Source organism: Trypanosoma conorhini (genome assembly GCF_003719485.1).
Source record: "Trypanosoma conorhini strain 025E chromosome Unknown Tco_14.4_contig_00249, whole genome shotgun sequence".
NCBI lineage: Eukaryota > Euglenozoa > Kinetoplastea > Trypanosomatida > Trypanosomatidae > Trypanosoma > Trypanosoma conorhini.
Window position 1 is genome coordinate 1 of NW_021704338.1, and position 24873 is coordinate 24873.

Here is a 24873-nt window from a genome sequence, read left to right on the forward strand (position 1 = left end):
GCTTCCGCGAGCGGGCGGCGGTGCCGCTGTACTTCCTCCATTTTCTTCCTTCCGTTGCTTCCCCCTGTTGCTGGGCCGCCGCGTCCGCGCGGAAGAAGCGGGCGAAGCAGCAAACGCAGGCTGGGAGAGGAGAGGCAAAACACAGCACACACAAACATACAACGCCAAAAGGGACTTTGCGCAGGGCTCTCGCCGGCGAAGAAAACGCAAAAGCAGGAAACAGCAAATCAAACACACATATATAATATACCGCGCTGCCCGGCAACTGCGTGTGCGTGGGCCTGACGCCGACCCGACAGCAGCATGGACGGCGCCAGCGTCTCGCAGCGGCGCTACAGCCACCCCTCCGGCGCGGCGAACCACACGCAGGGCCAGACGCCCACTGGGTCGCTTGACGCCTCCGGGGTGCAGCAGCCGGACGCGGACCGCGATGCGTTGGTGGAACGCATCCTGAAGGGCACGGACCCCAGCGTCATGTCCACTCCGGTGTACTTCGACTACAAGAAGGACGCACGCGTCTACCGCTTCTTCCCCAGCGTGGGGCAGACGGCCCGGCACTTCCGGGACGACGGCAGCACGGTGCGCAAGGACGACCCGGAGGCGGTGCAGCAGGCGGAGGACCGCCAGCGCCGCGAGCGCGACACGGAACTCGCCGCCCGCGCGGAGCTGAACCCGGACTTGGTCGACGAGGGGGTCTCCACGAGCATCCTCAAGAACCAGTTCAACTACAGTGACCGCGGCAGCCAGACGATGAACAACCCAATGAAGGAGCAATGTGTCATGACGGACCCGCCGCCGTCCACGAACTTCAGTGCGGTGGCCACCGCGTGGGAGATTTACGACGCCTACGAGGAAGATCGCATTCAGACCGAAAAGGCCGCGGCGGCGCACAAGAAGGCCGCGGGGCACCGCACTGGAAAGGAAGAGGATAAACTGACCCTGACGGTGGAGGACACCGGCGGCAGCAAAACCACGGAAGAGGTCTTAAGCTCCTCCACGTATGGGCAGGCACTTAAAATCATTGAGCGAATGGTCAACCAAAACGACTGCCACGACATCATTGAAGACTTCAAGTACTGGGAAGATGAGAGTGACCTGTTCAAGGAGGATGGCAATCTACTGCCACTGTGGCAGTTCTTTACAACAAAGGTGCGACATCGTGCGGTAACTAGCATCTCGTTAAACAATCGTTACAAGGATCTGTTTGCGGTAGGCTTTGGTAGCTACGACTTTCAGCGACAGGGCAAAGGTGCCATTCACTGCTTTACTCTGAAAAACACGGTACCGACACTCTCGGGGGTTCAAATTCCCGCCCACCCAGAGTTCTCATTTAATTTGGAAAGCGGTGTCATGTGTCTTGAGTTTCACCCTGTGGAAACGGCGTTATTGGCCTGCGGCTTACATGATGGATCGGTCTGTGTATTTGACCTCCGCATCATGGGCAAGGACGGCAAGGAGGGTGTGAAACCTATCTGTCAGTCTGACGTACGCTCCGGCAAACACATGGACCCTGTGTGGGAGATTCATTGGTGCCGTGGTTCCCTGGAGCTCCAGTTCTACTCGATCAGCACCGATGGCCGTATTACCAGCTGGTCACTACGCAAAAAAGATTTGGTGTTCAAAGATATTATGACCGTGACAACAGGTGCATGCGCCTCAGACCCGGAAGCGATGTTGCTTAGTCGCCTAAGTGGTACATGCTTTGACTTCTCTGCGGTGTATGACGGCCTCTTTATCGTGGGTACCCAGGAGGGTTCTGTGATGCTGTGTAGCAAAGGTTACCATGGACAGTGCTTGGATGCGCTACGAGGGGCACAGCATGCCCGTGTACACGTGCCGCTGGAATCCGTTTCATTCTGACATCTTCCTCACCTGTTCCGCCGACTGGACAGTGAAGCTGTGGCTTAAGAGCTCCACGAAGCCACTCTTGATCTTCGACGCGGGTGACTCTGTGGGCGACATCGCGTGGGCCCCGTACAGCTCCACCGTCTTTGCGGCGGTCACCTCAAACGGCAAGGTGCTCGTGTTTGACCTGAACAAAAACAAGCGTGAGCCCCTCTGCTCACAGACGGTGGTGAAGAATGCCAAACTCACCCACGTTGCCTTCCACAGGGACGAGCCAGTCGTCATGGTGGGCGACTCACGCGGCTCCGTGCTCATCCTGAAGCTCTCGCCGAACCTGCGCACCCTCTGCAAGCCGAAAAAGGGCGAGCCCGACGATCCGGCGAGTCTCCGCAAGCTCGAGGTGGACAAACTCAACCGGCTGATAGATATTACCCTCAAGGATAGAGTGCTCTTGGGGCAGTCGTGAGTGCGTCCCGGAGGAGCGACGGCGGGCGCTGCTGTGTGGGGTGGGAGGGCAACAGAACCAGCGGGGAGCAGCGAAGAAAACAAGACAAAAAACACACAAGGGACACGCGAATAGGGTGACAAAGTAAAGGGAGTAATGAATTTCCATGAATGAATATCACTTGTTCCGTTTCCAGTTATGATTTTTTGTTACTTGCAGTGTGCTGCGCTGATGCGTGGGGGTCGCCCCAAGACGAAGCGCGGCGGCAGCCAGGAAGAAAGTCCAAGGAATTGACAGATATGAACTCGGCAAGAGTCCAGAGCCGCCACCAAGGTTACCGCCCGGTGTCGTCGCAGCCAACATATGTATAAACACGGATATATATATATATATGTCTATCAGCCGCTTGTTGATGCGCGTCTGCAGCGTATCATTGGTTTGACTGTCTGATTCTGCGTTGAGGTTCGTGCCTCCCCGCCTTCGTCGTCGCGCGTGAGCGGCGACGGTGGGCCGCTTCCACCCACGCAGCGTTTGCTGTTTGTTCGTCGCCTACGTCGTGCTGAATGTGTCGAATCTGCGCCGTCTTTTTTTTTTTTCTTTTATATATTTTTTTTCTTTTTCTTCGTTTCGTGCCTTCTCGCCCTCCGGTCGCACGCAAAAAAAAGGGGGCGAGGTTGGCGGCAGCGGGATCGAGGCGAGGGGCGCAGCGCGGCTCAAGGAACAAGGGCGAAGTTGAAGGAAGAAGAAGAAAAAAGAAGGAAGAGATCACGAGGGCGGGAGTACATCCCAGTACACGCAGTTTCACGTGTCCGACTTCACAAACACCACTTTGGCTGTGAGGGCAAAAAAAAAACAACAACAACAGAAAAAAGTCTGAGTTTCCCGGCTGGACTCAACACATAAACCGCGTGCCACATTTCCAGAAATACCACACACGCACATACACACACGCGTGGTGGGGTGGGGTGCGGTGATAGCGTGTCAGCTGCATTGGGGCACTAGTGGAGGCCCGCAGGTTTAGAGGCATGTCCGACCAAATTCCAATGGGGCGACAGTTCCTGAACACCCTCCACCCAAGCCACACCTGCATCAGCGGCGGCGGCGGCGGCGGCAGCATGATAAAGTCCTACTGGCACAACCAACTCCGCGCCTCGGGGACACTCTTCGAGGCAAAGGCGGCCTCGCCGTCCAAGGATCGAGCGACTAGTGCCTCCGATCTGTATACACCGGCGTCGGGAAGCAGTAGTGGTTTGACGGAGTCTTGTACGCTTGGCCTCAGCGCGGCGACTTCGCCTCGTTCAGCCTCATTTCGTAGTCCGTCTTCATTCAGCTCATGCCGTCGACGTTTGCGTGCTGCAGCCCGCTCCGCAGAAAGGCATGGTGCAAGTGACATCCGTGAACGTTTTGGCGCCTTGGCCAAGCCGTTGTTTCAAAACTTTTTGCTGCCGCAGGTGGAGGCTCATGAGACGCGTCCGGCGCTGACGGTTGTCCTGGACCTTGACGAGACCCTGGTTAGCAACCGTAATGGGGCCTTCGTGTCCGCCATTCTGCGCCCGTACTGCCTGCACGTCCTTAATGCCCTTCGGCACATGAGAGGATTGGAGGTTGTCTTGTGGACGGCGTCAACGAAAGAGACGGCGCTGCCGGTGGTGGAGCAGCTGAACCAAAGTGGACCCGTCTTTGATGAGGTGATCTACCGCAATGATATGTGGTTCACGGAGCCGCTCCACACCAAGGATCTACGTCTCTTGGGACGAGACATGGACCGGCTACTCATCATTGACAATGCGGCGAATTGCTGCAAGCTGAACCCCAGAAACAGCGTTCTCGCGGATGACTTTTATGGATGTCGCACTGAGGAGGATGCGACGCTAGTTAACGTCTACTACATCATTGATCGTGTTCTTAGAGGGTGCCACGACGACGTGCCGGTGAGGGACACCTTGCTGGGCCTTGCGACGGATGGACAGTTGTGCAGCCCCTACGTGCTGACCCTGCCGGATGCATGGAAGAGCCTGCCGTTGCGCGAAATTGCACCGCTCAAGATCCCTCCGCACGGTCGCTTTACGCGTTCACACCGTCAACCGTTAGGCGAAGCAGTTATGCGCCATTGGACGATGTAGCACGTGAGTGCGTTTCTCTCTCTCTCTCTCTCTCTGTGTCTGTGCATCTCGGCAGCAGATGCTTCCTGTATAGAAAATAAAAGGAAAGATGACCAGTGGAATGAGGTGCTCTCACGCACAAGGATGGACACGGGCGTATACGTATGCAATTATATTTGTGCGTGTATGCATGTCTATTTCCTTGCGTCACTGCGGAGAAAAGGGCGAAGAGGTTTCTTCTGCGTGTATGTGAGCGAGTGGAGGAAGCATAGATTGATAGAACGTGGCTCAGAGGCCATAAAATCTTAAAACGAAGAACAGAAAAATAAAGAACAAGAAAACAAAAACGAGGATGCCCACGTGAGTGGGTTTTATTCACTTTACTACCCCTTCCACATCTCTTTCCCTCTCTCAGACACACGCAGGCTTTTTTTTTTTGTCTCGCTGTGGATGCTATTACCTGCAGCGGCGATGAAAAGAGGCAAGAGTGCTATTTGTTGATTTGTAGAAACTGAAGCCTGCGCAAGGAATTGTGAGCTGAGGTTAACATATGTGTATGTGCCCGCTGAGAGAGCAAAGGCGATAGAGGGAGGGAGGGAGGGGGGGTTGCAAAGGGACGTGGGTGCCGTGGCATTGCGTGCGTTGGCCCTTGCCACAGGGCAGCACCGTGATGTGGGCGTGAGTGTGGGGACGCCCTGCCCCGCTGTTGGGGGGCCGATTCCGCCCAGCGCCGCCCCTTCCACTCCGCACAGTACAGCAAAAAAAGCAAAAAAAACAAAAACAAATAAAACGATATAAAAAAACGCGCAGTCCACATCATTTGCTGCATTGGTGTGGACTCATAGACAATAGATTCAAACGTTTCTGGTGCCAAGGGAGCGGCGGTTCACTTGCCTCCTCCACAGGCACGCATATTTATATGTACATATATAAATACATATATAACGTCAGCGTTGACACCACATTTTTACCTTGATGTGTGTCGCATTGGTCGTTTCACAGTTGGGCGCTCACACAGCGATGTAATAACTTGGCGAAAGCGCTTACGAGAAGGACATTGCTTCGTTGCGTCCTCTGCTTTTTGTCTTTTATTGACGAGCGAAAACGATGCATTGTTTCCGTTTTTTTTCTTTTTTCCTTCTTTTTTGTAGTGATGCGACACTTGTTGATCCAATTGCATATTGATTTTTTTCTTATTATTATTATTTTTTTTTGTTGTGTGTGTGTGCTGGTTGACTACTCGTACGTGCCGGTTGCCCTTGTAACTTTTTCTTTTTTTCTTGCCGGTTACACGTTGAGAAACGGCGTGGTTGGTGCCCTGCGTTGCACGCCGCCAGCGCGGAAGTGGGAGAGACGCACCGCCTCCGCACAACGCAGTTGTCATGCATGCGTCTCTCTCTCTCTCGCTTGTTGTGTTATTACTGTGTGAAGAATACGCGTATATTATCCTGCCCCCTCTGCGTTCGGTATAGGAGCAGGGAGACGTTGTGAGAGAAAGAGGGGAAATAAGGCTATTTGAAGAAAAAAAAACGAAAGATAGAGGCAAGGTATACATATATATATATATATATATACACACACTAACAACTGGTTGGCAGACATGCCCCCACGACCAGCCAAGGGACGTGTGGCGCAGTCGTTTGTGGCGGCTCGTGGCGCACCAGACAGTCTACAGAGTTTTTTAGGTGGTCTCTCCATACCTGCGCAGGGTGCCGCCGAGGACGCGGCTATGATAGAGGTGAATCTGAAGCTCCTGCAGAAAACCAGCGAGGTAACCTTGCTCAAGGCCCTCTCAGAATTGAATCGTTTAGTGGCTGTTGCGCCGGAGGAGGAGCTTATTTCGTACATGCCAAGCATCATTGAATCTGTGCTACGCCACGCTGAGCACCAGAATGCGTCTGTTCGTGCCGGCGTTTTTGGCCTTTTGCTTAACATAGCGCAGCGGGGGAAGGCGCCGCAGCGGGAGCTGGTTCGTGGGCTACCGTCGCTTGCCGTCGTCTGGGTATTGCGCATGAATGACATGGAGAACTCGGTGCGGAAGGAGGCCCGCGCAGCCTTCAATGCCGCCATCACGCCTGCGATGCTGCACAAGCTTGCGGATAACATTGTGGAGGGCCTCATTGAGGCGTTTCAGGCGGTGATTGAACAAAGTCGTGGGAAACCGCTGCAAGACGACAATTTGGACCGACGCTCCAACACGTTGTATTCCTCGGTGTGTGCGATGGGGTACATGATGCGGCAGCCTGTGGCGGCGCGGGCGAAAATCATTGAATTTGTGGAATCACAGTCCCTCCAGCCCGTGTTACCCACACGTGACGGCAACGCGAAAACCAGCCTTGTGGCGAAGACACCCGTTGTGAGTTCTGCGTCACTCTCCCTATTGCGGGACATAGTGGAGGCAAGGCTCATGACACCGAAGCTTCACCGCTGCGTCTCCGGTGCCCTCCATAACGCCATATTTAACGATGAAGTTGTGGTAACGCGGCGCGCCTGGGAGCTCTTGCTTGTGTGGTGCGGCGACGGTGCTGGGACTGTCATTGAGTACTTTGAGGATGATTTTTTGCAGGATGTTATTTGTAGTTTCACACGACGTCGCGACCTTGAGGCGACGGAAGTTATTTGCCCTTCCCTCGTTCCCTTGCTGGTGCCCCTCACGCGTGACCCGCGCTGTGCGGACACGGCTGCTGAGTTTGGGGAGGCGCTCGTGCAGAAATTGGATCGTCTTCGCGACGCGGGTCTGCAGGAGTGGCGGTTGGTGCTATCCGCCCTCTTGCAGCTCTGGGAGCTTCTCTGCGTTCGCGCCGCAAAGCGAGGCGGCGGGCACGAGCAGGATGGTGCCAACCTGTTTCACCACATTCTCTCCACCCTGGCCGCCGCGATGGAAACCGCCGGCGCGAGGGCACGCTACCTGGATGCCACCGTGTCGATTGTTGCGTTAAGCATGAGACGGGCCGCTCGCCACGAAGGATGCTTTCGCCGGTGTCTCGATGTCTTGTGCGGCCACCCTACCTCCTCTGGTCCCGTGCTTTCCAGCGAAGCGAGCGACGCGCTCCAGCAGGGCTTTGACCTGCTCCAGGCGGGGATCATGGGCGCCATTGTGACCCTCCCTGGCGTCTCGCAGGAGGCGGAGCAGCTGATCATGAAGTACCTGCGCCATAAACTCTGGGAGCCCTTGCTGGTTTTGCTGCAGGCGCGTGCACCCCCAACCGGCGGTGACGGGCAGGCACCGCCGTTTACCCCAACACGGGAGGTGCGGTTGCAGGTTGCGACGGCCCTGGTGGATGCCGCCCGGAGGGACGCCACCGCCCGGAGAGAAAAACGGGTCGAGGAGCAGGAGGAAGAAGGGGGAGAAACGCCCCTGCGCCTCTTCAAGAAACTTCTCGCACTTGTGTTGGGCTGGAGTGACACTGAGATCCGGACGCAGCTGCAGGCGCTTGTCGTCGGCGCCTCCGATGAGCTGCGGTGGGTCGAGGAGGCCCTCCTCCTCGATGACATGCGGGACTCTGAGCGACTTTTGGGTCTCGTCTTGCGGGCGTGCGGGGACGCAGACTTTCGCACGCTGGAGCGATGCATTGCGGCGCTTGGGGAGGCGCAGGCGACGCTGTCGGAGCCGGCGAAGGAGCAGCTGCGTCGCGCATTGCAGCATTCACTGGATGCCGTCCTGCGCCTTGTCTCGGAAGAGGAAGGGGCGGCGATAGGAGAGACGGAGACCGACTCGAAGGCCGACCCGGACGCCCCACGCGGCAGCAAGAGCGGCAACAGTGAGGACGCTGCCTCAAGCGGTGCTGACGACGACGACGACGACGACGACGACGATGGCGACGCCATCGACGAGGAGGAGGAGGAAGAAGAAGAGGCGGAAGAAGACGAGGTCAACAGGGCCGGAGAAGTCCTGCAACAACTTTTGCTGTGGTGTGATCTGCTTCAGAGAGGGAACCGGTTGCCCACGCTGTTGGAGTTCAGTGGCGACGACCTGCCTTTGCCGACGTTGTTCCGCATCGTGGCCACCGTTTCGCCGAGGCTGCATGCGGAGCAGTACATGTCTATCAAGGCAATTCGTGTGGCTCTGCACAACGACAAGGATCCCCTGTTGCGGGCGATGGCAAGGAAGAAGCACTCCCTCGGCGTTGGCCCGTTCAACACGCTGGTGGAGAAGATCGAGGGGCTACTGGACTCCTACAAGGTGGGCGTGGAGCAGTTGGACACGGCCTCCCTGGGGTTGTTTGATGACGTCATGCGGGATCCCTCGTGTGGCCTTGCCGCGTGTGGTCAACTTTCCCGCCTGGTGCCGTTTGCGTCAGGTAGTCTTTTGCAGGGAATCGCCTGCAGCACGGAGTTGTGGGAGGAGAACGAGGTGCATTTGCGGGGCGCCGGCGCCCCTGCCACGGAGGTCCCCTTCGCCATGCTGGATCGCTACTGTTCACTTGACGTGATGGAACTCTCGCTGCTGCGCTGTGTAAGAACGGGGCAGCTTGTGCACCTGCTCGCGCGTTCTGTGCCCCTTGAAACCTGTGACACCGTGGCCGTGCTGCTGCCGCTGCTCCGCGCCGCGCGTGTGCAGGAGGCGTTGTCTGAACCCATACGCAAATTGCTCATGACGAAGTTGCTCCCACGCGCGCTTGTGCGCGTTAACTCGCGGGAGGACGTCGCTGCACTCTTGCGCACCGACGCGGAGCCGCACCTTCTGCTCTGCACGCTTGCGGCCGTCATTCGCGACGCGGCGGTGTGTGTTGGCGACGCAGTCCTGGAGAGTGCCCGCCGCATCGCGAGTGTGGTGACGGAGTGGATGATCGATTCCCTGCTCTTGAAGGAGGGGGCAGCACCTGTGCATGAGAAGGCCATCGCGGCCTACCGCGCCTTCTTTGCCTCGCTGGATGAAGCTGCAGATGTGGTTGGTGACTCGATTCTCTCCTCCGTCGCCGCACGACAGGCGTCTGTTGTGCAGGAGGCGATGTGTATGCTGCCCACGCTGCCTCCGCCCACCGCACTCTTGACGATGACGATGCACCGCCACCTCAGCATCGCCCCTGTCGTCGTCGCCAGCACGGTGCAGCAAGTGATCAGCTACGCCCAGCGCCTGCGCCCGCTTGACGGGTTTGAGTTCCTCGCAGAGCTCTCATCCAGCCGCATCCTTGATACGGCGGCCTACAATGAACTTGTGCACACCATGACGCATCTGCTGGCCCGCTGCTGCAGGCTGCGCCACATGCCACCAAACGGGCGATTGTTGTCGCAGGCGCCAAATGAGCCTCCCATGAGTTTGAGGGATCTCCGGCGTGTCGTTGTGTCCGCCGTGTCGGCTCGCCGCGGTGGGATTCTGCACGGGCGCCTGGACGATGTTCTGCGAAGCTCCGTCAATCTCATCCTCTTCGACGCCGTGACGGAGTCCGTCGTGTCGCTGCGTCAAACGAAGGAGGAGGACGTGCCCCTCGTCACGAAGCTGATCGCGTTCACGTCAAGTTGCCTCGGTGACTTAGTGACCTCCGACGTTGCCGTGCTGCGGGCCTCAGAGGCCACCGTGACGAAGGTGGCGGGTGTGATGAACTTCGCCTACCAGTGGCTCTGCGCCACCCCCATCGCGAGGTTGGAGTCCATCGGAATCGACGCCGTCGCAAGCGCCATCCGTGCGGTGGCGTTGTTGTCTATCTTGACGCTTATGCGCTCGGGCGTTGTCCTGCTGCCCATCATGCGTCAGATCACCGCCAAACGATCGCTGCGGAACCTCCGTCATGAGTTCAGCACGCGGTCTCCGGCAAAAGTAAAGTTGTTCACGCGATACACAGCAATCATTATGAAGACAAACAAACAAAAGCTGGCGCTCTTCCCGCTTCTGCTCGCGTGGTGCGTCACGCTGAGTGGGACCGTGCAGCAGGAGCTCACGAAGGAGCGACGTGAGGAGGTGTTGCACCTGCTCGACCTCCTCTGCTCGCTGCTGCTCACGCCAGTGGTGCCTGGCAACAAGCGCCTCGACGGGACGTATCTTTGCAGCACGACGAAGTCGAGTGGGGAACACCTTGGGTTTGAAACCGTCGCCCTAACGCGAACAAACGCCGCGGAGCCGATGAAGGAATTGGCGAAGGGGGCCGCCGCCGTTTTTGCCTTGCTGCTGCAGAGCAACACATTGCCTGTAGTGAAGAGCTGGTTGGAGACGATTGAGCGGAAGCTGCAGGACCTCTTCTACGTTTTTGTGGAGGAGCATGTCTCACCTCTGCTCGTACAGGAGAGCCTACTCACCGTGCTTGGCAGGAGCCCTACCGGGGAGCCGACCTTTGACGTGAATGAAAACTACAGCGTCGCGGTTAGTATGCCAAAGAATCTCATTACGCTGCGCTACACCATGGAGGATGCAAGTGTTATGGTGCAGATTGAAATTCCCGCCGCCTTTCCATTGAAGCCTCCTGTGGTTACTTTTGAAAGCGGCAAAGGCTGCGGCGTCTCAACCGAGAAGTGGCGTGCCTGGATGCTAAAAATGACCGTACTTCTCTTTGGAGGCTCTGCCAACGTGTGGGAGTGTGTGACGCTCTTTGGAAGGAACATGGACGCTCACTTCTCTGGTCAGGAGCCGTGCCCCATCTGTTTTGCCGTGGTGTCGGCGGTGGATCATCGTCTGCCCGACATGCAGTGCGCCGTGTGCCGCAACGCCGCCCTTCACTCCTACTGCCTATATGCGTGGTGGGCAAACGGCGGCCAGACGGTATGCCCGCTCTGTCGCTCTCCGTGGGTCTCAAGCTAAGAGCGTCTACTGGGGAATTTTTGTTTCTCGCCTGCTCCGTGTTAAAGCTACATTAGTACTTATGTATGCGCTATTTAATATGCCCGTGCTATCTTGCCCCTTGCTCGCTCCGGGTCTGTGTGTCTGTGTGTGTGTGGGGGGGGTCGCTCTCACGGAGGCGTATTGAAACGAGGCGAAGACTTTATGATGCTCGTCTACGATGTGTCCTGCAGTTATTTTCCTTTTCCTCTTTTTTTTCTTTTTTTTTTCCTTTTGGGGGCGGGGAGTTCCTTCTCTCGTGCCGCCTGCTTGTGGGACAGGAGGGAGAAGTGCGTGGGAGCGTGTGAAGCCTGTCTTGCGTGAATGGAGCCCGTGCTTCGCCCACTGCCGCGCGACGAGTCGGCGTACGCCTCGAGGCGGGCTGCCTTTGACCGCACGCGCCGGTTGCATGCCGGCACGCTCAACATATTTGCCGCGGAGGAGCCCGCCACACCCGCCGCCGCCACCGCCACCGCCGCCACCCCGCACGCAGCCCGTCGCTCGCACCACAACGACGAGTCGCACGAGACGCGGGAGTTCATGTGGGGGCGCTTGCGGCGCGTCGAGCCGCCGAGGCACACTGAGGCCCCGCAGGGCATTCACCACGTGGAGCGGGCCGCGGGGAAGCAGCAGAACATCCAGGTGGTTGGCATTACGGACGCGTACAAGGACCCGAAAAACTTTCCGCCGTCACGCAGTGGCGTACGCTGCGGGGCGCGAAGCAACTCATCCTCGATGCGGGATGTCATGTCGTACGCCGGTGCTGGCGGAGGTGCGCGCGGCGTCGGCAGCCGCCCCCAGTCACGCGTTGTCGAGTACAGTCGACAGGAGCGCTTCTCGCAGGCGGTGCGGGACCACGTGCAGCACCGACGGGGCGGCGCCACAGTCTTCTACGTCAATCTTGCGCGCGGTCTGGTGGGTCGCGTTGCGGCGGAGACGCCGATAGCGACGCCGCGGGAGTGGCACTTGGAGGACGCCCCCCCGACCCACACCTTGACGCTGGAGCGTTGCAGGGCGCAGCTGCAGTCGCTGACCGGCATCGCCGTCTCTCTGGGGGAGCTGGCGGTGATGTTGTGGGGTCCGATAGAAGACACCACTCCCCACGGCGACGGCGCCGAGCCCAGCGAGAAGGAGCTCCGTCACATGACAGTCACATACCGCGACTTCTCCGAGGCCTTTGGCGACAACTCCAGAGACAACAAACTTCTCACCCTCAAGGTTTAAAAGGGCTGAAAGCAGAAATAAACAAAAAAAGAGAGGAACGAGTACACAGATGAAGTACTGACGGTCTGGAGGGGGTTATCATTACGATGCTGCTGATAGCAGTGAGGGCGGAAAAGCACAATAGTTCCTTGACTTGCCCTTGTTTAACTCTATGCCTATTACTGGTTTTGTTTTAGTTTAAGATTCATTCCATAGATGGTATGTAGACACAGCAGTATACACATAGAAAGAAAGAGTTCGCGTGTGCTCATGTGTCTGCGCACAAGAAATATGCTAAAGAGAGAGGCATATTCATATTTAGTTTCTTCGCTGTGTCGGTGGGTTTCAGCGTGTTCGATGCTGCATGCCATTGGTGGATGATTGTTCCTCCCTTTTTTTTTGTTTCTCATTTTTTATGCATCGAATTTATTGGTTTTTCTTGAAAGCCGTTCACTGACAGCGCGGAACAGAAGTTGGCCTGCCGGTGCCGCTCACGAAGGATGGACGTGAACGATGTGGCGCTGCGGCGCTGCAGGGAGATTCTCCTCGAGGAGGGACCCTGCGGGGACGATGCCCCGGCTGCTGCTCCGCCCGAGAACCCGCGAGAGGAGGACAAAGTTTTGACTGGCACGGGGCTACTACGCGGCGGCCTCGCGGAGGAGAATATTCTGCGGGCGGAAACTCTCCGCATGATGGGCGGCGAGTTCGACGATTATGCGGCGGAGTACGTTGCCTCCACGGTGCTCCCAAAGACTCGCATGCTGCGTGTGGTGGATCTTGCCGACACCCGAATTACCCCCGTCGGTCTTCGCACGCTTCTACGCGCCCTGGAGCAAAGCCCCACCGAGGTCCTGGAGCAGCTGTCCTTCCGTGACATGCACCTTCACGCCGAGGCGTGCGACCTCGTTTGCAGGGTGATGTTGAAGCACACCGCACGGCTGAGGCGGTTGGAGCTGGAGCGCTGCCACGTGGACGAGACCGCGGCACAGGCGGTGGCGGAAGGCATCGCTAAGGCAGGCGCTTTGGTCGAGGCGAGACTCGCGGGCAACGACTTCATTCCCGCCTTTGCGATTCCGCTCGAGGAGCCTCGCTGGCTCTTCTTTCCCCCCTCACTCAAGTTGCTTGACCTCAGCGGCAACCGCATCCAGACCGTGCATCAACGCGGCCTCTACGTTAGCCTGAGTCGCTGCGCCGCCTCACTGGAGGAGCTTTACCTGTCGCGATGTTGCGTGACGGAGTCGGCGCTAACCGGGATTCTGCGCGTGGGAATCCACTCCTCACATTCTCTTCGTGTTTTGAACGTCTCCTCTGGTCGCCTGTTACACACGGCCGGTAAAGTTTTGTGTAGCTTTCTCACCGAGTGCTCAAACCTGGAGAGGTTGTACGCACGAGACAACCTCATTGAGGCGGATGGCGCCGCACACATGGCCCTAGGCATCCCGTGTGCCAAGCGCCTGACGGTGTTGGGGTTGGGGAGCTGCCATCTATCTGGCGTGGGCGCGCGAGTTATTGCAGAGGCGGTAAACCACAGTCCATCTCTGCGTGAGCTGGATTTATCCAATAACTCAGTGACAGATGCGGACGTAGTTGATATCTGTGCGCATGGGGGTGACGGTAGTCTGCAGTTGAGCTTCCTCGACTTGTCGGATAATCCCCTGTCGGAGCGGTGCAGGCCAGCCCTTGAAGCCATGATGGGAAGGAATAACGTTGGTACTTGCACCGTGCTGGTTCGCGGTACGACTCTTGGCTCTGAATTCTCTTATCTGCAATGCGGCGGTTCACAGGACAGGCTTTGATGTTGCAATGTATGGACTATTGTGGTGTGTGTGTGTGTGTGTGTGGGTGGCTGCACGCCTGCGGTGCGCTGTGTTATTTATTTTTTATTTATTTTTTACTCGGGTAGAGAAGCGTCGCTGTTTGTCCCGCGGGTGGTGCGGGGGATGTACACTTATTGCGTTCTGCAGGGAAAGGAGGCGGTGCGCAGGTGCCACCGAGGCCGGTGGGAGACTGCGGCTCCCATTCGGCCGTCAATTCGGCCTTGACGCCGCGCGCGAGTACCGGCGCTGGTGGGGAGGCGAGAGTTGCCCCTGCGCGGGCTTGCGTGTGCGCCGCGCCGCTCTTTTTTCACCTCTATATTTTTTTTCTTGTTCTTTTCTTTTCGTCTTATTTATTTATTCTTCGCTTGCTTTCTCGCCTTCTCATTGCGCAGTCTCGCGGAAAAAGGCCGTAGCGCAGGCGCTCACAAGGGCACGTTGCCTGCATAGCTTTCACTCGTACACTCACCCAGCTCCCTCATGCTGCGCCGTTCCCTGGCAGTCCTCGGCAAAAAGGCCGCCCCCCCATTCAAGTACGTCCCGCTCGTCCCGCACGTCTCGCACGACGAGACAAAGTTCCGCCTATTGACGAAGGACTACGTGTCTCTGGTGCAGCCGGGCTCTGGCTTGCCGGAGATCCTGCGGGTGGACGTGGAGGGGTTGACGCAACTCGCCGCGGAGGCCATTGGCGACGTGCAGCACCTCCTTCGCCCCTCCCACCTCGCCTGCCTGCGGAAGATCTTCGATGACCCTGAGGCGAGCGACAATGACCGTTTTGTGGCGCTGCAGCTTCTGAAGAACGCCAACATCGCGGCGGGTCGCATCCTTCCCGGGTGCCAAGACACGGGCACGGCGATTGTTGCCGGCTACAAGGGCGAGCAGGTGTTCACAACCGGGGATGACAGCGAGGCGCTGAGCCGTGGGGTGCACAAGGTTTTCACCACCACCAACCTGCGCTACAGCCAAAACGTCCCGCTCACCATGTTTGATGAGAAGAACACTGGGAGCAACCTGCCAGCCCAGATCGACCTGTACGCGACAAAGGGGCAGGAGTACAACTTCATGTTTGTGGCCAAGGGCGGGGGCTCGGCAAACAAGGCCTACCTGTTCCAGGAGACGAAGTCGGTGCTTAACCCCAAGTCCTTCCGTAAGTTCCTGGAGGAGAAAATCTCCACCATCGGCACCTCGGCCTGCCCGCCGTACCACATGGCCGTCGTCGTGGGTGGCACAAGCGCGGAGATGACCATGAAGACGGTGAAGTACGCTTCTTGCAAGTACTACGACAACTTGCCCACGAAGCCGGACGAGTCAAAGGGGTACGCCTACCGCGACCTTGAGATGGAGAGCGTCGTCATGGATATCTGCCGCGACATTGGGATGGGGGCCCAGTTTGGGGGAAAGTACTTTGCGCATGACGCGCGTGTAATTCGTTTGCCTCGTCATGGCGCAAGTTGTCCCATCGGCATCGGTGTAAGCTGCAGCGCCGATCGCCAGGCACTCGCAAAGATTAACAAGGACGGCATCTGGCTGGAGCAACTAGAGACGGACCCCGCAAAGTACCTGCCCGAAGTGACGGAGGACCAGCTGCTCAAGACGCCACCCGTGAAGGTTGACCTAAACGTGCCCATGGAGAAGATTCGCGCCGAGTTGTCAAAGTACCCCGTCAAGACACGCCTCAGCTTGAGCGGCACCATCATCGTCGCCCGCGACATTGCCCATGCACGAATGCGGGAAATGCTGGCGGAGGGAAAGCCGTTGCCCGAGTACATGAAGAAGCACCCAGTGTACTACGCAGGACCGGCGAAATGCCCGGAAGGCCTGCCTTCTGGCTCCTTTGGCCCAACGACGGCGGGGCGCATGGACGTATTTGTGGACCTCTTCCAGGAGCACGGCGGCTCGTTTGTTATGCTTGCGAAGGGTAACCGCAGTCGCCAGGTCACACAGGCGTGCAAGAAGCACGGCGGTTTCTACCTTGGCAGCATCGGCGGCCCCGCCGCGGTCCTCGCCACGGAGTCCATTCGCAAGGTGGAGGTGCTCGACATGGAGGAGTTGGGGATGGAGGCGGTGTGGAAGATTGAGGTGGAGAACTTCCCTGCCTTCATCGTCGTGGACGACAAGGGCAACGACTTCTTCCAGCAGCTCAAGTGACCCCAACGGAGTCAGCCGCTTGCGGGCCTCGACGCGCGAAGGCCGCGAGAACGCGCAACAAAAAGCAACAAAGTTGAGGTGTAAGCGGGGGCGAACATGACACCGAAAGTACGGACGGTGGAAGAAGCGCCCCCCCAAAAAAAAGAGTATACAATAATAATAATAATATATATATATATTCATGCATGCGTGCAGCAAAGGCGGAGCGAAGGGAGGGGCAGTGTTTTTTTTTATTCTGTCATCGGCATCGTTGCCGTGCGGCCGCGGTGAAATGTATGAAGAGGGAGCGAAGAAACGAAACGAAACAAAACAAAAACGGAGAAAAATTATCTTAGCAAAAAAAATAATAATAATAATAAATAAAAGTAAAATAAAATGGAGAGGAAATTACGAGGGACCATAAATGTTCTGCGCCGGCCGCACAGAGGCATGTAAATATCCATCTTGCTGGCGGCGCGCGACCCGTTGAATCCCGGTAATGCCAAAGGCACGACGGTGTTGTCGCTGTGAAGAAGAACCAAATGTTTCAAGAGGGATGGTGGTGGTGGGGAGGGGAGGGGCGCCCGTATTTTTCTGAGGAAAATCGAAAAGAAAATGAACCAACTTATCAGGGGTGTGTGCGCCGTGTACCCGTCACTTGGCGGGCAAGGGGCTGTTGTGTGCTTCTTGCTCCATACGTGGCGGGAGCACACGGCGCAGGTGGGTAGCAGTTATTTCTTATGTGTTTTTTTTTTTGTGTTCATGACTTTGACGCGGCTCATGGAACTCGCCTTCTCTTCCACTAAGCCTCTTCCTTTTTCTTCTTCCACCGCCGCTCCCGAGCGCGGTGGCGCCATGACTTTTGCCTCGCCCTTCTTTGCTGGTTTGCTGCGTCCAGTCTTGGTTCCGTCTCTCTAAGTCGGCCCGCCCTTTTTTCTGATCCTTGTTTTCCCTCGCTCTGCCTGTGCGCGCGTGTGTGGGGTCACCGCTGCTTTGCCCGCCCGTCCCCGCGACGCAGCGCCAGGGGTACGGGGACACCGCGTACGAAAGGAGGAGAGGGGGGGGGGCTTCCAAAAGGCACACACGCAAGCGAAGAGAGGGCGCGGTAGGCAACGGCAGAGCGACGATGTCGATTCGCTTTTGTCGTGGTTTGCCGACGTTTCGGCTGCGGGGGCCGCCCATCGTCATCTCGGCGACGCAATTCAACCAACGGCGGTTGCTGGCGTCGTCGTCGTCGTCCTCGTCCTCCTTGGGCGGTGGCGGCGGCTACGTGCGCGAGGGGGCGATGCATCAGCCCGGGGAGTCCGGGCAGCAGGCGGGCTCCAGCACCACGCTTGCCGGGAAGGAGACATGGTCGCAGTTCAGCGCGAAGATGCGCTACGGACGCCGTCGCATCCGCGTCATTGACGTTGCGGCCAAAATGTCCTACGAGTATCAGATGCTGCGGAAGATGTGCAAGCGCCGGCCAGCGATGCGGCAGTGGACCGTGCGGGACGACTTCTGCGACATGCAGCCTGGTGTCGTCGTGATGTCGCCGTCGATGCAGGCCGCCTTCATGAAGGTCTTTCGGCTGAAGGATAAGGGCCTCATCCGGCAATGCCTGCGCGACATCATTCCTGTCATTGAGTACCGAAATCGCGAGGAGCCGGTGCGGCTGCCGGTAAATCCAGCAGAAATGATCCCCGAAGGCGAAGCCGACACGCTGAATCAGAAAAAGCGGGAACTCTTTGAGCGCCGCGAAAAGGGTGAGAACTTTGCCGATCTTCGGTTGCATGACAAGCGGTCACAGGCAAAGCTGCGGTTTAAGATACGGCAACGCCTGTTGAAATTCCAACGGCAGCTGGCGGTGGCAAATGCCGTGGCGAGTCGCTCCGTCCTCTACTCGGCGGATGACGCCATTGGGTACTTCCTCTTCCGCGGGGCGGCGATGTACGCGGGGATGCACCGCGTGTTCTTTGAGCTTAGCAAGCAGCTTCCGCACTTTGTCCCCAAGACGATGCTGGACTTCGGCGCCGGCACCGGCACTGCCACGCTGGTGGCAAAGGAGGTGTACGACCCCGGCGCACTCGCCTACCCGCTCTACCGCTCGCTGCGGCAGACGATGCAGGGGAACGACTCCTCCCGCACCCACCGGCTGGCCGAGCTGCGCTACGACTTGCAGCGACTCCAGCGTAACAATGCGGAGAAAAAGAAGGTGCGTTTTATGGCTGTGGCCGCGCTGCTGGAGAGGGGTGAGGTTGATCCCGCCGACCTGCCCGACGACCTGCGACGCGAAATCGGTGAGGTGGCGGCGGCGGCGGCGGAGGCAAAAAAAGAACGCCTGACGCGGGAGGCACACGCGCGCCACCGCGACGTTGTGGACGGCACAGAGTGGGAAAGCGGTGACCCGCTGAACGTGGATTGCGTGACCCGCGAGGACCCAAACGACCTCATGGACGGCGAGGAGCACGACGAGTTGCGTGACGGCGGCACGGCGCCCAAAAAGACGTGGTGGGAGCAGTTTGTTGACCTTGAAAATGAGACGGCGCAGCAGCGGGCCGCCAAGCGTCTTCGACCGCTGCAGGAAGTCACTGCGGTTGAGCCAAGTCCCGGCATGATGGAGATTGGAACCATGGTGCTGCACGACGATGTGCCAAACGTGACGTGGAAGCGGTACTTGCTGCCGGAAGATGAAGTGATTCAGCACGACCTCGTAGTGGCTGCCTACTCCCTCAGCGAAATTGCGGCGGCGGAGAATCGTCGACAGTTGGTGCAGCAACTGTGGAAAATGACAAAGGGCGTCCTCGTGCTTGTGGAGTTCGCCAATCTTAATAACTTCAACCTTCTCATGGAGGCGCGAGATTGCCTGCTCGAGGAGAAGGACGTCGGCCTCTGGGACTGGCAGCCCACCATTGTTGGCCCCTGCCCACACGAACAACGTTGCCCGTTGCGGCACTGCAAGGCGGGCGTGAAGCGCAAACGTATGCGTATCTGCAGCACGGAGGCGCACTATCGTGCCACCTTTGTTGAGGTGTGGGCACGGCATATGCCGTTGAAGGTTGGTGTTGAGCCCATCAGCTATTTAATTTTTGCACGCAATGAACTCGTCCCTGAGCGGGCGCTCCGTCGGCAGGAGCAGATGAAGAAGTCGGAGGAGGCGAAGCGAGAGGAGCGGGATGCGAAACAGCGCGAGTTGTACGAAGCCGCACTTACCGTGAAGGATGTCGTTTTTGAGCGGCTCAGTGATGAGGCGTTGCACCGCCCTGAGACGGGCGTGCCCTCCCCTCTGCGGCACACCCCCTCCACGGGGGAGGCGCAACCGCCAACGCCGCTGGAGGCAGCGCTGCGGGAGGGCGCAGTCAGCACTGGCGAGGTGGGACACATGCCGACCGACGTCCCGCGGCTCGTCAGGACAGGCAACGCACGCCACAACAAACTTATTTTTCCGCTGCAACTGCCGCCCGCGACCCACAAGTTTAACCGTGCCTTTGTGGACGCCGGCTATCAGCGACAGCGCGCCATCACCCCAGCGGAGATGCTCGTCGTGCGTCAAGAGGTGGATCAGATGCGCCAGCGCGTGATGCGAATGGCACCAAAGTACCTGCGTGTGGTGCGGGACCCGCAGTGCCGCGGAAAAATACAGGCGGACTTCTGTACCCCAGACGGCGACCTCGTCAGCGGTCGCGTCTACCGGCGCTTTTACGGTGACCGCAACCGAGTGAGTGCCCACAGCACGATGCGGTGGCAACACATCGGCGGGTGGAAGCTGTTAAAGCGGATCAAGCGGGGGTCGCTCTTTCCGCACGACGTGCCTCTCTACGCCGTCACAAAGCACCCGCAGGTGGACTTCCCCAACACGCTGCTTGACGTGCGCCACTCCACGGTGGAGCAGACGGCGATGCAGCACAACGACCCGCTGTCGCTGGTGGAGACGCCGGACGATCAACTTAGCCGCGAGGAGCTGCGTCTGAAGCGGCGGGCGCAGCGAGACGCCGAGTTGCAGCAGAAGGTGGAGGGGAAGTTGGAAGAACTCTTTGGGGCGAGGGTGAGGCAGGACATGAACTTGGGTGGCGGCCGCATCGACTCTCGTCGCGCGATCACCGAGCAGGAGTGGGCAGACGCCGTGCGCCGCGCCAAAATACGCACGGTGCAGCACACGAAGAACGCTGTGCCGTTTGCGGCGAAGCGACGCGCTGCGCAGCGTTCCATGCAGGTGCGGCATCGGAACATTAAACGAGAGATGGCGTCGAACAGACGACGGTAGCGGCCGGCGCACAAATGTCCTCGCAGATATTTACATTTGGCCCGCCATTTGGTGGCGGGAAAAGAGGCACAGACGTGGAAGAAAAGAAGAACGAAGAAGGAGGAGGGGAAAAAAGAAAGCAAAGAGAGAGATCTGGAGAGAGATCTGGAGAGAGAGTTGTTAACTATTATGATTATTATTTGTTTTTCCCTCTCCAAGCGCACGGATAAAGGAGAAACGCTTTGTGTATTTGCTGTGGATGCCCCGCATCGAGTTTGGGTGGCCGTTTGCTTCCACACGCCTTGTTCTCTCTCTCTCTCTCTGCGGACTTCCCTCGCCATGCTTCCCACTCCCCCACTTTTCTGTTGATGACCGCTGACGGCACGATTGAGAAAATCCTAGCGACTCGCCCCCCACCACAGCACTCCGCTATACAACTACCCACCCACACACAGATACAGACGCACACAGACACACGCAGGTATACAAACATGCGCACATTTTGCACTCCCCGTTCCCCAATGATGGCGGTTACACAAAAACATTCCCCTCCCTGCATGGGGCGCTCCCGCAACTTGGCGTATCACCTCCGTGTCGTGCTGCTGGTGCTGTTGTTTCTGGCCGGGGCCTTCGTTTTTGTAGACTCCATGTTTTCCAAGTCGACCTTGTCCAGCGAACGATCAACTGAAGTGTGTCGTGGGGTGCGCCCGGTAGACCAGATTGTGCTTGTCCTTGTCGACGCACTGCGCCCAGACTTTGTGTTGCCGCGGCTCTCGCACCATTACGCCACTGGAAAGGACTGCAGCGCCGCCGACCTGAAGGATACGTCTCCCGCCTACAAACAGGAGAAGACGTTGACCTACGTTGAAAAAAACCTGCAGTCCGCGGCAAATCCATCGCACGGCTTTTTCTTCTACGCGGATTTTCCCACCGTGACGTGCCAGCGACTGCGGGGGATCACGACGGGGACCGTGCCGGCATTCCTCGAGCTCAAGGCAAACCTCAACACCGACATTATAGAGCTCGACAGTTTTCTGCATCAGCTGCGTAAACGATCGATCCTCTATGGCGACAACACATGGCTGAACATGTTTCCTGACAGCGACAATACGACGCTGTGGAAGGACACCGTCACCTACTCCCCATTTGACGTGAAGGATTTAGATACGATTGACGAGGCTGTGATGAAAGAGCTCCCGCCAAGGCTCCTGGAGGAAACGGTGGAGAAGGCCCCAACGAACTACGCAAAGCTTGTCATTGCTCACCTATTGGGAGTTGATCACGCCGGCCACACCTATAGGGCCCACCACCCTGAAATGGGTCGTGTGCTTGGACGAACCAACGATGCGCTGTATAATCTGTCTCAGGTACTGCGCCAACGCAACTCGAGCATGCGAACCTTGCTGCTTCTCATTGGCGACCATGGAATGACAAACAACGGCGACCACGGCGGCGACACGTTTCCAGAGACGGACTCGTTTCTCTACGCCGAACTGTTTGACGGGAACAGCCGGCACTCGTCGTCCTCCGCAACAGCAGCTGATGCCGCCAAATCTTTGCGCCGAAGATCTGAGTTGACAGAGACGCGCTGGGCTGAGGGTCGTGACGAGGATTTGATGCCACAAAAGCCGTGCCGTGAGATTGCTGGAGTGGACCTGAACAAACTAAGCGCGGCACATCAAGTGGACCTGGCACCGACGATTAGTGCGCTTTTGGGTGTCCCCATTCCGTTTGCTAATATTGGCCGCATCATCCCGGAGCTTGTCGTCCTTGCTGATCCGGAGGCGGAATTGGACAGGCTTGAGGAGTGCAACTGGAGACAAATGAGCAACTACTTTAGAGACGCACGACTGCCAAAAAATGCTGCGTGGGAAAATGAGACTATAAATTGGCGCGAACGTCTTGCCATGATGAGCCACTTTGGGCGCAAAACACGGAGTCAAATGAGTCAAGGTGGTATGTTCCTTGGATCGTGCCTCATTCTCATAGCCGCCTTCTCACTGATGCGAAATACCGAACTCTTGCAGTGCATACGACGGGAGAGGCTGACGGGTACTTGGGCGGTGCTGTTGTTTGTACTCCGTCTTTGTGCCTTGCTCTCTAACAGCTTCATCGTAAAGGAAGATGTGGAGGTGCTCTGTTTGCTAGAGCTCCTCCTTCTCTCAGCGCTTCTTGCCACATCTCAGAAGCGTGCTGCCCTGCTTCTTTTTGGGCTGCAGGTGTCGTTGCGAGTCATGGTGCCCTTGCTTGGTCGCAGTCGCTCGCACATCACCCACCATTCCGGGATGATGTCTCCATTGGAAGAGTGGATGGCTACGCACGCTGCAAGTTTGCAGTGGGAGTACATGGGCCTTGTTATTGGTGCCGCCGCTTTCCTCCTCGCCTCCTCCTCCACCTTCGATCGCCTCTGGGTGGTGGCACAGTTTTCTCTCATGGCCATTTGCTACAGCCGCTTCCTCCTTCACCACGTCGCCCCGCTCGTGTTTTTCGTGTTGACGGTATTTGTGCACGATGGCTCACACCTGCGGTATATGGCGTTTGTCGTGTGGGCAAGTTCCCTCTGCCATGAGAAGTACTTGGTAAGCGCCGCAGTTGCCATTTACGGGGCGCTCTTGCCTTTTGTGGTACGCGCAATAAGCCACCTTCCAGGCATCGCCCAGGCGGTGTTGTTGCACCTACTCTCGTGGGTTGCCTTCTATTCGCAGGGGAATCAATGCCTCCTCACCACAGTGGACTTGAACGCCTATTTTGTGGGCAACTCTTCGGAATACGTCGTTTTTGGGAGTCTGCTGGTCGTGATGCGGGCGCTCAACGCCTTTTTATTGGTTCCCATGGCGGTTATGAGCGTCTACAAGACCCAACGGGCACATGGGTGGAACTTGTGCTACCTGTTGGTGTACCTGGCGGTGGTGCAGACCGCCGCCTCCACCTTCAACGCGCACGTTCAGAAGTCCCACCTCATGCTGTTTTCCATTTTCTGTCCAAAGCTCATGTTTGACCTTGCGGCATGTGCGTTAACCATTGTGGGGTATGCGGTGACAGCGCTTGTAATGTGAGGTAGGTGGTGCAATAACGCAGCGTCTTTTTAACCCCGTCTCCCTAATACAATTCCTAACACTACTACCTTCTCCCGATCGCCCCTGGATCGCTCCAGGCGTGTTTCGGTGCCGGGCAAAGCCAACAACGTGCCCTCTCTCAGCTGGCGCTGATGCGATCGCACCCGCTGCCATCTTTTCCCCCCTTTTTTTCTAGTCCAAAAGAAAAAAAAACACTGTCTCGACGCTTGCGCACAAGTGTGGAGCAAAATTGCGCTTGTCCATTGGCAGGTTCATGTATTTACTTTAGTGAGGAATATACTTCCTTTCTCGTTGGTGATGCGGGCAGCAGAGGGGACGTTGCGGTACCGGCTACAGGAGACGCGTGCACTGGTGTGGCGCGCGCTGGTGCCCAACGATCGCCCAACACCGTTCTTTACCCTGCTGACTGTCACTGGAAACGGCGCCCAGCTTATTCGCGGCTTTGACATTTTGCTGTCGCTTTCATGCAGCGCCCATACAACGCCATGGTGTGCGTTGGGACTCTCAAATACCATTGTGAATATGATATACGCAATTGTGCTCATGTGGCGAATGCGCTACCGCATTGAGCAGGGAATACCACTGGAGCTGAGTACTTTCCGTCTCTTCTTTATGGAGCCAATCAACATAGCATTTTTGGTGTACGTCGTTTGGGAGATCTTTTGGATGCTCGGTGCCTCGTGGATAGCCACAACGCCTCTAGTGCACGATGCCTGTGGCACCTATATCTCCGTTCAGCTCGGATGCTGCAGCGTGCTTCTTATCCTGGGAACCGCACTACTGTTGTTCACCTTTATGACTGAGCTGTTAAGGAAACCGCGGTGGCGACTGCATGCAAATGAGATATGGCGCCGAAGATATTCAACGCGCGGGTCCGCCCCGTTAAACCTCACAAACATACTTCGCGATGATCACCGCACTGACATGGGGACTATTCCGGAGAGTCTGCGGTGCCATACGCATGAGGAGGAACAGCAGGGGGAGGAGGCGATGGTGTTTGCGGGGCAGGCGCAAACGTCGCGTCTGAGAGGCATGGTGGCGGGCAGCACGGATGCCGGTGTCTCTGGGGAGGGGAGCCGCAGGCAGGGCAATACACTTTTTCCCACGGAGAACGAAGGCGGTTCCCCACGCAGGGCCATCTCCTGTTTTTCTCCCCGGGCGTGTGAGCAAGGCGCATAACACGTACTGTCCCTCGAGGACTGCGACGCCAATGAAAAGCTTATGCCCCACACGGAGGCGCCACTGGGGCTTCCCCGGCTCTTCCATTAGCGCTGCCGTGTCTAGGGT

General features: G+C 57.6%; 9 protein-coding genes across 9 annotated transcripts, besides 18 other annotated features; all 9 read left to right on the forward strand.

The window, feature by feature from the left end:
- Window positions 1-303: 303 nt before the first annotated feature.
- Tco025E_04702 (putative dynein intermediate chain) lies at window positions 304-1860 on the forward strand (the record flags this gene model as incomplete). The annotated part of the gene is made up of 1 exon (XM_029371610.1): window positions 304-1860. The coding sequence occupies one exon, from the start codon at window positions 304-306 to the stop codon at window positions 1858-1860; it is 1557 nt and encodes a 518-aa protein (XP_029228258.1).
- Window positions 1861-2651: 791 nt separating this feature from the next.
- Window positions 2652-2689: a microsatellite.
- Window positions 2690-2874: 185 nt separating this feature from the next.
- Window positions 2875-2913: a microsatellite.
- Window positions 2914-3005: 92 nt separating this feature from the next.
- Window positions 3006-3053: a sequence feature (GA-rich).
- Window positions 3054-3315: 262 nt separating this feature from the next.
- On the forward strand, window positions 3316-4413 carry Tco025E_04703 (putative TFIIF-stimulated CTD phosphatase; the record flags this gene model as incomplete). The annotated part of the gene is made up of 1 exon (XM_029371611.1): window positions 3316-4413. The coding sequence occupies one exon, from the start codon at window positions 3316-3318 to the stop codon at window positions 4411-4413; it is 1098 nt and encodes a 365-aa protein (XP_029228259.1).
- Window positions 4414-4427: 14 nt separating this feature from the next.
- Window positions 4428-4454: a microsatellite.
- Window positions 4455-4699: 245 nt separating this feature from the next.
- Window positions 4700-4740: a sequence feature (A-rich).
- Window positions 4741-4977: 237 nt separating this feature from the next.
- Window positions 4978-4998: a microsatellite.
- Window positions 4999-5150: 152 nt separating this feature from the next.
- Window positions 5151-5195: a sequence feature (A-rich).
- A 108-nt stretch (window positions 5196-5303) lies between these two features.
- Window positions 5304-5336: a microsatellite.
- A 235-nt stretch (window positions 5337-5571) lies between these two features.
- Window positions 5572-5609: a microsatellite.
- A 331-nt stretch (window positions 5610-5940) lies between these two features.
- Window positions 5941-5966: a microsatellite.
- Window positions 5967-5992: 26 nt separating this feature from the next.
- Window positions 5993-11125, forward strand: Tco025E_04704 (uncharacterized protein; the record flags this gene model as incomplete). Its single annotated transcript, XM_029371612.1, has 1 exon — window positions 5993-11125. The coding sequence occupies one exon, from the start codon at window positions 5993-5995 to the stop codon at window positions 11123-11125; it is 5133 nt and encodes a 1710-aa protein (XP_029228260.1).
- Window positions 11126-11238: 113 nt separating this feature from the next.
- Window positions 11239-11261: a microsatellite.
- Window positions 11262-11467: 206 nt separating this feature from the next.
- On the forward strand, window positions 11468-12367 carry Tco025E_04705 (uncharacterized protein; the record flags this gene model as incomplete). Its single annotated transcript, XM_029371613.1, has 1 exon — window positions 11468-12367. The coding sequence occupies one exon, from the start codon at window positions 11468-11470 to the stop codon at window positions 12365-12367; it is 900 nt and encodes a 299-aa protein (XP_029228261.1).
- Window positions 12368-12846: 479 nt separating this feature from the next.
- Tco025E_04706 (putative leucine-rich repeat protein (LRRP)) lies at window positions 12847-14142 on the forward strand (the record flags this gene model as incomplete). The annotated part of the gene is made up of 1 exon (XM_029371614.1): window positions 12847-14142. The coding sequence occupies one exon, from the start codon at window positions 12847-12849 to the stop codon at window positions 14140-14142; it is 1296 nt and encodes a 431-aa protein (XP_029228262.1).
- A 20-nt stretch (window positions 14143-14162) lies between these two features.
- Window positions 14163-14191: a microsatellite.
- A 24-nt stretch (window positions 14192-14215) lies between these two features.
- Window positions 14216-14240: a microsatellite.
- A 400-nt stretch (window positions 14241-14640) lies between these two features.
- Window positions 14641-16308, forward strand: Tco025E_04707 (fumarate hydratase; the record flags this gene model as incomplete). Its single annotated transcript, XM_029371615.1, has 1 exon — window positions 14641-16308. One exon carries the CDS (start codon window positions 14641-14643, stop codon window positions 16306-16308), a length of 1668 nt encoding a protein of 555 aa, XP_029228263.1.
- Window positions 16309-16460: 152 nt separating this feature from the next.
- Window positions 16461-16484: a microsatellite.
- Window positions 16485-16644: 160 nt separating this feature from the next.
- Window positions 16645-16685: a microsatellite.
- Window positions 16686-17413: 728 nt separating this feature from the next.
- Tco025E_04708 (methyltransferase) lies at window positions 17414-20530 on the forward strand (the record flags this gene model as incomplete). Its single annotated transcript, XM_029371616.1, has 1 exon — window positions 17414-20530. The coding sequence occupies one exon, from the start codon at window positions 17414-17416 to the stop codon at window positions 20528-20530; it is 3117 nt and encodes a 1038-aa protein (XP_029228264.1).
- Window positions 20531-20607: 77 nt separating this feature from the next.
- Window positions 20608-20647: a sequence feature (GA-rich).
- A 168-nt stretch (window positions 20648-20815) lies between these two features.
- Window positions 20816-20832: a microsatellite.
- Window positions 20833-20948: 116 nt separating this feature from the next.
- Window positions 20949-20989: a microsatellite.
- A 77-nt stretch (window positions 20990-21066) lies between these two features.
- On the forward strand, window positions 21067-23565 carry Tco025E_04709 (putative ethanolamine phosphotransferase; the record flags this gene model as incomplete). Its single annotated transcript, XM_029371617.1, has 1 exon — window positions 21067-23565. The coding sequence occupies one exon, from the start codon at window positions 21067-21069 to the stop codon at window positions 23563-23565; it is 2499 nt and encodes an 832-aa protein (XP_029228265.1).
- Window positions 23566-23883: 318 nt separating this feature from the next.
- Tco025E_04710 (uncharacterized protein) lies at window positions 23884-24765 on the forward strand (the record flags this gene model as incomplete). The annotated part of the gene is made up of 1 exon (XM_029371618.1): window positions 23884-24765. The coding sequence occupies one exon, from the start codon at window positions 23884-23886 to the stop codon at window positions 24763-24765; it is 882 nt and encodes a 293-aa protein (XP_029228266.1).
- Window positions 24766-24873: the final 108 nt, after the last annotated feature.